At 36.7% G+C, this 10591-nt stretch overlaps 2 protein-coding genes across 2 annotated transcripts in view; one reads left to right on the top strand and one right to left on the bottom strand.

Moving 5' to 3' along the window:
* LOC107632132 (actin-depolymerizing factor 3) lies at positions 4646-6280 on the top strand. The gene is made up of 3 exons (XM_016335793.2): positions 4646-4811; positions 5430-5695; positions 5813-6280. Exons 1-3 carry the CDS (start codon positions 4809-4811, stop codon positions 5961-5963), a joined length of 420 nt encoding a protein of 139 aa, XP_016191279.1. The 5' UTR covers positions 4646-4808; the 3' UTR covers positions 5964-6280.
* The window catches only part of LOC107632131 (potassium transporter 5), a 4477-nt gene continuing 406 nt past the window's right edge, over positions 6521-10591 (bottom strand). Inside the window, exons 2-8 of the mRNA XM_016335791.2 lie at positions 10193-10415; positions 9086-9334; positions 8938-8988; positions 8537-8850; positions 8326-8440; positions 7990-8244; positions 6521-7905 (exon numbers count right to left, since the gene is read on the bottom strand). Coding sequence (XP_016191277.1) covers positions 6770-7905; positions 7990-8244; positions 8326-8440; positions 8537-8850; positions 8938-8988; positions 9086-9334; positions 10193-10415 — 2343 coding nt within the window. The 3' untranslated portion in view covers positions 6521-6769. The remainder of the gene's footprint in view (positions 7906-7989; positions 8245-8325; positions 8441-8536; positions 8851-8937; positions 8989-9085; positions 9335-10192; positions 10416-10591) is intronic.

Raw genomic sequence — 10591 nt, 5'->3', positions numbered from 1 at the left:
GCGCGCGCTTCACCCTCTCTCAGATTGATCTAGTCCGTTCGGATGTTTGGTCTGGACCTGAGGAGATTAATGACCATGACCAATGGCTTAATTTCTTATAGCCTTGCCATTGAAGGAATCATCCATCATTGAGGTAGTGAGTATGACGTGTTAAATCAGAAGAAGAAGCATCTCCGAAGTCTTAACTACTGCTAATTACTGTCTCTACGTTCAATTGTTATTGCTTGTTTATGCGCCTACAACAAACAACAACTATCCTTCTATTCGCCTGAATAACATTTGCAGGATAACCACAGCTTGCTCAATCCGGCAATCCTCATGGGATTCGACCCTCACTCACCTGAGGTATTACTTTGACGACCTGATGCACTTGCCGGTTCAGTTGTGCGAGTTCAAAATTCACACACCAAGTTTTTGGCGCCGTTGTCGGGGATTGTTTGTGATTGACAAACTAACGGTTGTCTTGCTCCTTAGATCAGGTACTTTTTACTAGCTTTCTTTCAATTTCTTTTCTTGTTAATTTTTTAAAACTTCAAAAAAAAACTTTTTCTATCTTTAATCATCTTTTTCTTTTGTTTGAGTCTTGTGTCAATTTTTTAAGTTTGGTGTCACTTTGGTTTTTGTTCTTTCTTGAGTTTGTTTGAAAATTGTTCTCACTTTTCTTTCTTGATATTCAAATTGTTCTTGCTATTTTTTCTTGTTTGATTTCAAAATTGTTAAGTTTAGTGTCTTTTGGTGTTTTTCCTTCAAGCTTTTTGAAAATTTGTGTCTTTGATCTTTATAATCTTTAAATTTGGTGTCCTTTAGTGTTTGTCCTTTTTAATTTTTGAAAATTTAGTGTCTTCAATTTCAAAATTTTTAAATTTGGTATCTTTTAGTGTTTTTCCTTTTTAATTTTTCGAAATCTATTTTATTTAATTTCAAAATTTTAAGTTTGGTGTCTTGGTTGGTAATCTTGTTTTTCTTGCTTATCTTTTCTTTAAATCTTTACCTTATCTTTCCTTTCTTTGATTTTTAAAATTTTGCTATCCCATCTTTCTTTTAAATTCAATTTTTAAAATTTTAGTATCTTGTTAGTTTTTCTCTTTTTTGAATTTTAATTTTTTTTAAATCTTTAAAATGTTGAAATCTTATCTTCTCTTCTCTCTCTCTTTTAACTTTTTCTAAAATTCAATTTTCAAAATCTTTCCTTGACTTTCTCTTTCTAATCTCAAAACTTTTTAAAAATCAAATATTTTCTCTTTAAAATTTTAAAATCTTATTTTATCTTGTTGACTTTTTCTTTTCAAATTTAATTCTCAAATCTTTTATTAACTCTTTCTCATTAAATTTCAAAAATTTTCAAAATCAAATCTTTTATTTTAATTTCAAATCTTTTTAATTAGTTGTTTGTTTTACTTTAATTTTAAAAGATTGGTATCTTTCTAATTCTTAATTCTCTTTCCTCTTTTTTCAAAATCTTCTAACCGCTCTCTCTCTCTCTTCTGTTTTCGAAAATCCTCTCACTCTTTTCTCTCTCATCTTTTTCGAAAATATTCTAACTTCTTTCTCTCTCTTTAATTTTGAAAATCTTCTCTTCCCCCTCTCTATTTTCAAAAACTTTTTCTTTTTAAATAAAAGACATATTCTTCTCTTTTCTTCTTTACCTATCTCTCTAACAAAGGACCTCTATACTCTGACATAGAGAATCCTTTTTTCTTCTTTTTTTGGTTTCTTTCTTCTTGTTTTTGAACAGGAGTAGGAATAAAAAACTTCTCTTTGATCCGGATCCTTAACCTGAAAGGACTCTGAGAAGGCGTCTGCAACAAGCTCAAGCTAGCAGATCCGTAAGAAATCTCATAGGAGCTCTAGAACAAGAGGTAGAAGAAACAACAATGGTAGCTAATCCAGACAATGGAGGTGATGCAAGAAAGGTCCTAGGATTATACACTACACCCAATTCTGACTTCTATGGGCGCAACATCTCCATTCCTGCCATTGGGGCATACAACTTTGAGTTGAAACCTCAATTGGTCACTCTGGTGCAACAGAACTGCCAGTTTCATGGACTTCCACAGGAAGATCCAAACAAGTTCCTATCTGACTTTTTGCAGATATGTGACATTGTCAAGACTAATGGAGTAAATCCAGAAGTCTACAAGCTCATACTATTTTCCTTTGCAGTAAGAGACAGAGCAAGGCTATGGCTGGACTCTCAGTCTAAGAAAAGCCTAGACAGTTGGGAGAAGGTGGTCAATGGATTTTTGACCAAGTTCTTCCCACCTCAAAAGCTGAGCAAGATTAGGATGGAAGTACAAACCTTCAGACAAAAAGAGGGTGAATCCCTCTATAAAGCTTGAAAAAGATACAAGCAACTGATCAGGAGATGTCCTCCTGACATGATCTCAGATTGGACCATGTTAGACATTTTCTATGATAGTCTATCTGAGATATCCAAGATGGCATTGAACCACTCTGCAGGTGGATCCCTCCACTTGAAGAAGACGCCTGAAGAGGCGCAAGAGCTTATTGCCATGGTTGCTAATAACCAATACATGTACACTTCTGAAAAGAACCCTGTGAACAATGGGGCTACTCAAAAGAGAGGCATCCTTGAGGTAGGCACCTTAGACGCCATCTTGGCTCAAAATAAGCTCATATCCCAGCAGATCAACATGATCACTCAGAACCTGAGTGGGACGCAGACCTCTGAGGCTTACTTTCCAGAGACAGCCTATTAGGTAGACACAGGTGATAATGCCTTGACCACCATGGAGGAGGTGAACTACGTGGGAAACTCCTCAAGAAACTCTAACAACAATCCCTATTAAAACACTTTCAATTAGGGATGGAGGAACCATTCTAATTTTAGGTGGAAAGATCAACAGAAGCCTCAACAAAGTTTCAGTAACAATCAAGGTAGAATGAATCAGAATAGGTTCAGTAGTAGACCCTGTGAAACTTTTCAGCAATAATTAGAGAAACCCAGGCAGAGTATCTCTGACTTGGCTGCTATAGTCTCCAACCTCTCTAAGACCACCCACAGTTTCATGGCTGAATCTAGGTCTTTCATCCGGAACTTGGAGATATAGATTGGTCAGCTGAGTAAGAGGATCCCAGAGATCCCTTCCAACACTCTTCCAAGCAACACAGAGGTGAATCCAAAGAAAGTGCAAGGCCCTGGCTATAGAGGTTGTAACCGAACCTAAAGAGGAGCCTACTATTGAGAAGCTCAAAAAAATCAGAGCTCATGAGGAGACTGATAATGTCACCTTGCACGCCCTTTCGCTGAGAGAAGAACCTAAAGAATACTCTTCTTCAGAAGAGGATGAGGAGTTCAAGGAAGAGCAAATTGCTAGGTACTTGGCCATCCTTAGGAAACTGAAGGCTAACTCCTCTCATACAGAGGCATTAGAAAAGGAAGATGAACCTGTGGTACTGGCCAAGGAGTGTAGTGCCTTGGTCCAGAAGAAGCTTCCTCAAAAGCTGCCGGATCCCGAAAGCTTCCTAATTCCCTGTACTATAGGGATCATCACCTTTGAGAAGGCACTATGTGACCTTGGCTCAAGCATCAATCTGATGCCTCTGTCTATAATGAAGAGGCTAGGAATTTTAGAGGTGCAGCGTGCCACAATCTCATTAGAGATGGCAGACAAAACCCTAAAAAGGGCGTATGGTATGGTGGAGGATGTCCTAGTAAAGGTTGAAGACCTTTACATCCCTGTGGATTTTGTGATTCTAGACATTGGGGAAGACAGAAATGAATCCATCATCCTTGGAAGGTCTTTCCTAGCCACTGCTAAGGCCATAATTGATGTGGAAAGAGGAGAGCTAGTCTTGAGACTACATGAGAATTGCATCTTGTTCAAGATCTCCAACCCTCAATCTCCCTCTGACAGAGGTGGTGCCATTGTGCAACACCTTATGTTTCAGCCTTCCTTCTCAGTGCAGAGCTTTACAGAGTCCCCAGACACTAACTCTAAATTTGGTGTTAGGCAACCATCATCAAGCACTGGGAAGGAAGGTACTAAAAAGAAGGTACCTAAAGGCTAGAGGGACAAGAAGATCCCTACTGAAGGCCTCTCACCCGGAATGAGAGTCGTCTTCACTAAGAGTCCAGTCATTCCACACACAGTGAATAGAATCCTGTCTTTAGAACATGTGGAGCTCATTCATGAGAGCACAAGAAGAAAGTTTATTGTAAGGAGTGAAGATCTGAGCCCTTACTTACCTCCGTAATGGAGCTGTCCGTCAAGCTAATGACAGTAAAAAAGAGCTTGTTGGGAGGCAATCCAACTATTAGTATAGTAATTTCTATTCCCTTTCATTTACTTTAGTTTGAATTTATATTTTAGTTTTTTTTTTGTTTTTTGAAGTTTGTGATCATGTGCAGCACTTAAAACAGTGACAGAAACACTCAGAACTGAAAATAGAACACCCTGAAGAGAGTTCCCTCTCGTACCATATATACTAATAATAATTAACCACCCTTTGATACTTGACAACTACATATGCTCTTAAGGCACAACATATATATAAATCCATATATATTTAATGTTATTTATACACCTATGCTAGTCGAGGCACATCAGGTGAATACAGTACACATGACATGATATGGACCACAATACGATGGCATTATCACACTTGTATTAATTAATTAAATTTGTGCCTACTATTCTCTTATTCTTGTCTTCTTACTATCAACGCAACCTTTTTCTGTTTGAGAGACAGAGAAAAACAGAACTCAAATTCATTCCTATTTTTTCTCCTTCCGTTCTTCCCTCTCTCTCTTTCTTACTTATCAACACCAATTACTCAACGCAACCATGGTCTGCTCTCTTCTCTTCTCTTCTCTTCTTTGCTACTTCTTCTCTCTTCTCACTGCTTCAATTTTCCTGCTACCTTATTATTATTATTATTATTGTTGTTGTTGTTGTTGTTGTTGTTGTTGTTGTTGTTGTTGTTGCTGCTGCTGCTGCTGCTGCTGCTGCTACTATTTAACTTTAAAATCAACAGCTATTTTGATCATCACTTTGGACACTGTATTTGTTTGCTGATCTTGTTCGTTTCGGATTACACACCTTCCATGTTCTCGATCTGATCATTATACATCATTCCCCTCAGATCTGATTACTCGTTTCCCTTCCTAATTTTTTAAGTTGTTTATACACTCCAATTAACCCCAAATTCATACACATTAACATTTTAATTTTAAGTCAAATGCTTTGGGTTTCGGATAAGATTTGTTTGAAAACTCTCGCATCCAGTGAATCTTCACCAATTAGAGGTGAAGATCAAATAATTTGATTTTCATTTTCTTATTGACTAGCTACTTTGGTGGCGAAGAGATTAAAGCCAAGTATGTGCATGTAATCAATCATTTGGGCTTGTCTGTGGATCTGCTTGATCATAATTGCTTTGATTTTGTGTGTCTTTCATTTTCTCAGGCAAATGCTGCTTCAGGAATGGCAGTCCATGATGACTGCAAGTTGCGGTTTTTGGAGCTCAAGGCAAAAAGGACTCACAGGTTCATAGTTTTCAAGATTGAGGAGAATCAGAAGCAAGTCATTGTAGAGAAGCTTGGTGAGCCAGCTCAAGGCTATGAAGATTTCACTGCTTGCCTCCCTCCTAATGAGTGCCGCTATGCTGTATATGATTTCGAGTACTTGACTGAAGGCAATGTTCCTAAAAGCAGGATTTTCTTCATTGCTTGGTAATTACATGTTTGTTTGTTTGTTTATACTCCAGCTATTTGCTTTTGCTGTTTATTGTCGCAGCTATTGATATTAATTTAACTTTTGTTGGACTTTGTTGCTTTTTTTATTTGAAGGTCTCCTGACACATCAAGGGTTAGAAATAAGATGATTTATGCAAGCTCCAAAGACAGGTTCAAGAGAGAGCTCGATGGGATTCAAGTGGAGTTGCAAGCAACTGATCCTACTGAGATGGATCTCGACGTGTTCAAGAGCCGCGCCAACTAAACAACTACAAATAGCAGGCTTTGTGCTGGGGACTGCAGTGCGGTGTGCCCCCTTAAGGCTTTACTTTTATTGAAAATTTTTAGTTTCAGGGATGGTTATGTTGGCCAGTTATGGCCTCAATTTTCCCATGTTGTGGTATAATGTCTATTACATTTTCAACAATCTCCGCATGTTTTGGTCTCATGATTTGTGATTTTATACAATATTTGTGTTGGAGTTGCATTTTAGTCCTATGCTTACTTGCTGAATTTGTAACTTTATGTGTGATCAGACCAAAAAAAAAATAGGGTTTACCTTATTTCTTCATTTGGTTGATACATGCTTTCTTTTGTATGGATAGGATAGACCTTTTTTTTCTCCATCCCTAAATTTTTTGAATAACTGAGTTTATCTTTGTTGTTTTGAGATCCTAGTTATTGGTTGAGTATTATTGTTCGAAGGTTGCTTTCAGTTATTTTTCTGTCTTTAGATCTGTTTGTAACTTTTAGGATGTGATCTAACCTGGTGGGACTCATTTATGGTGCTGAAGTAAATTTCTCTTTTGTAGAGAGGATTTATTCCCAGAGTATAGAATTTTCCTCATTGTTAATTTCTAACATTATCCAACATGCACAACAACAAAATCCATTACATTTAGTACTATATGATTACATTATATTTCATGGTAACAACCAACAACCTAGTTGGCATCAAGCCAATTACGAAAGGCGAAAGCCAAACCATTTGGAGTACAATATTCATATTTCTTATTTACTTACTAATATTATCTTTAGAGCATTCTTGATCTTTCAGTGTGTCATCATATCTCATATCTCATATGTCATTCCAATCCTGAGTAGCTTTGAACGTGGGATTGCAATTAGATGTTCTCCCTGCCTGAAGTTTCTCCTCAAGAAACTGTAGATATGATTGACCACTATTTTCTTTAAAACGGATGCATTGGGTTCTGCCACCACCTCGGCTTCTCCCAACATGTAGACCACACTTTTCTCCATTGCTTTCTGCACAAATGCTATCTCCTCTTCTATTACCTGCAGAGTTGGGTTTGAGATTCTACTAACTGCTCCAAATGACTGAATGGAGCCTGATGAAGCACGGGACACATTTATGGCAGGGTTAGACCTTGAATGTTGTTGACCAGATTGGGACTGCACCACTTGGTCTTCCACTTGATGCGAACAAAAAGATGCAGGCATTATTTGATTAGAAGAACCTTTTTCATCCTTAGCAAACCGTTCACTGCTGGATTTTTGTTGTTGGATACTCACTTGCAAATGGTAATCTGGTTGCTCAGCATCACCAACTCCCACCCCCTCGTATACGTGAGTAAAATTTTGAAGTCTTAAAAACTCTTTTAGCTGTTGAACTAATTGTTCCTCAAACTCTTTTGGTTCCCCAATCACATCATTGTAGCCATACCTCACCACACAGCGGAAGATTCTATATTCCTTTGGCTGAACTTGTCTGAAAAGGAATCTCTCTTCTAATACAACTCTGCTAATAGGGATGGACTTCATGGAAACAAACACAACAACAGAGTGGATATGAGGAATGTTGGCAACAACTTTAGCAAAAATGGGTGGAACTCCTTCAACTAGCTCTGAGAATAGAAGTGCTACTCCAGGTATTCTGGATACAACCTGTTTGCTTACTATTTCTCTTAGATGTTCACTAGAAACCTTGTTGTTGGCCTCAAACATATACCTCTTTTTGTGTGTGTAATGCCAAATGGCCATGATAGCCATCAAGAACAAAGCAAGTACTAGTGGAAGAAAGCCTCCTTGAATGAACTTAGTTAACATGGATGATAAATACACAATCTCGATCGAACCAAATACCAAAACAAAAAGAAGAATCCACCATATATTTGTCTTCCATATAACAAGCATTATAAGAGCAACCATGGCTGTTGTGACAAGCATCACCATGCACACAGCAATCCCTGTCATGGAAATTCAGACTTAGCACACAAGGTCTATGTTTGACTTGATAGACTATGAAATTGGAGTTCTTAATAATAGCATACCATAAGCATGGCCAATATTATTTGTGGTTTGGAAGGCGGCGGTGACTATGACGCACGAGATCATAAGAATGTAGTTGATCTCGGGTATGTAAACCTGACCTTCATACTTGGCAGAGGTATGTATGACACTAACACTGGGGAAGCATCCCAAACTTAGAGACTGCTGGATTATAGAATATGCCCCTGAAATCATAGCCTGGCTTGCAATGATGGCAGCAGCAACTGCCACAACGAATGTTGGCCAATATATTGGACCTGCATATCGAAAATTCGGCATTTCAGCCATTTGATGAATCTGTGTGTACTGAATTTACTACCAAGATAGAAGAAACTTACTAGGTATAGAGTCATAAAATGTATCCGCCACATGGTCCGGGAACTTCCTAAGATATGCAGCTTGTCCACTGTATGCACACACTAGTGCAGGAAATGTAATAAAGGAGAAACTAAGCTGCAATAAGCATAGGATGTAAGTGTATATTTTGTTTAGGAAAAGCAAATTAATGAGAATATGGCTTGAAGCAACACACTCTGCTTATTCACTTACTTGAACTGCTCGCACACTGAAGTGACCCAAGTCTGCAAACATGGCCTCAGTCCCTGTAATGCATAGAAAAATTCCACCCAGAGAAATCCATCCGTCTTTACCATTCCTTCTGAAGTAATCTACAATGTACTTTGGATTCAAAGCTCGAAGCACACCAACTTCATATTTGAACAAGTTGAAGAGGCCTATGCCTCCAATGAATGAAAACCACACAATGATTATTGGGGCAAACGTTGTGCCCACTTTATCAGTGCCATATCTTTGGACACAGAACAAAACTATCAAGATTGCTATTGAGATCCCCACAACAGCACCTGAAACAACAGTACCATGATATACTTTTCCTCAGCAACTTATGTACTAATATAAACACTAAGTAGAAGAGGGAAGCATGTATGTACCTTGGCCAAGTGACTCGCTCTTTGATTTGATCCCGCCAACTGCAGAAAGTACTGCTTTGCAAACAATTTCGAAAATGAATGTTAACAGATATATTGATATCAATTCATTAATTAATTGAGTTGAATTTCTTTAGTGACAAAATTTCACCTGAAATGGATGGTGTGAGAATTCCATCTCCGATGACCATAGAGGTTGACATGATAGTCACAACAAAAAGCAGAAGCTGAGCGAACTTACTATTCTCTAACTTGTCCTTAATCTTGTGTGCCCTCTTTAATTGGTTTGATGGTGTTTCCAGTTTGTAATTTGAAAGTTGCATATCCTCTGGTTGATGATTTGGAATTAAGCTCACCTTAGCGTACCGGCAAATCAAAGAGTACAATGCAAATGTGCCACCTAAATACACATCATAATAATTTAGAAATGATAAAAAATATTAAAAAGGACAAAATAATGTTTCTTGGAATATATTTATTTAGGCCGTATTTGTTTACCCGTACCAGGTATGTTTAAAATGAGCACAATAATTATGTGTTTATTAGATATGTCGTATTTATATAGACCATTAAATTTTATTAGATGAAAATCAAAGGTTAACATAAAAGAAGAGTATTGATAGACTCTAATAAATACAGAATATTCTAATACATAAATAAATATTTTAAATAATAATATTTTAGTCACCAAAAAAAATAATAATAATATTTTAATATACATTACTGGTTTTAAACTAGTTTAATTAGTCACAAAAAAAAAACTAGTTTAATTGATTTTGCAATATTTTTTTTTTTTTCGGAAAAGTTTTAGGGGCCAGCAACTTTGTTAAATTCTAGGCAGCATGTAATCAGCAAAAAAAAGTGAGTCATTGGATGAAATCTCACACCATTAAAACCATGTTGATGGCTACAAATCACAAAAGTTATTACCCCCTAGCATTCCTTTTTTTTTTTTTCTGAAGCATACCGACAAAAAATTAATTGCCAATTAATTCGGTTAAACCGGCCATTGGGTAAGATTTTTAGAACTATGCTAAAAAGCTTATTAATTACATATAATTGATGTCATTCTTTTCAAGTTTTCCATAATTATCATCAACTATATTTCATAGTTACATTTTTCCATAGAAAATTAATTTTTCTAGGTATATACACTTTATTAATGAATAACATTAGTTAAGACGCCAAAAGAAAGGACATAAAATTAAATACACACTATACTTAAAAAATAAGACACTAGCTAAAGGGGTGAACATACCATCACCGTTGTCATTAGCCCACAGAACGATGCAAATATACTTAAGGAAGGGAACAAGTGCAATGGTATAGATGATGAGAGAGAGGCATCCAAGAAGATCATCAGTGTTTTTTATACCATCGGTGAAGGTACTTGAATACACATAAAGTGGAGATGTTCCAATGTCCCCATATATCACCCCTACGCTTTGAAATGCTAAGCTCAATGTTGTTCTCCAACTCATCTGTTATACGTCAAATTTCAGGGTCATCGTATCATGTTTTAGGTTTTTTTATTTATTTAATAGATATAAACAATGTTATTATGGCCTAAAACTGTTATTATAACCAGCCGTTTTTAGTAATTTTGATTAATATTTAGTTAGCAAAAACTCTAAGTTATTTTTAATAAATAAATTCT

This window comes from Arachis ipaensis, chromosome B03, assembly GCF_000816755.2.
Source record: "Arachis ipaensis cultivar K30076 chromosome B03, Araip1.1, whole genome shotgun sequence".
NCBI classification, from domain to species: Eukaryota; Viridiplantae; Streptophyta; class Magnoliopsida; order Fabales; family Fabaceae; genus Arachis; species Arachis ipaensis.
The sequence above is the reverse complement of the archived record's forward strand: the minus strand, read 5'-3'. Positions and strand labels throughout refer to the sequence as shown.

Excerpts from the sequence above, each read along its gene's own strand:
- LOC107632132 (XM_016335793.2), top strand. Across the intron at positions 5,696-5,812 it reads AGGATTTTCTTCATTGCTTG|GTCTCCTGACACATCAAGGG; the intron begins GTAATTACATGT and ends TTTTATTTGAAG.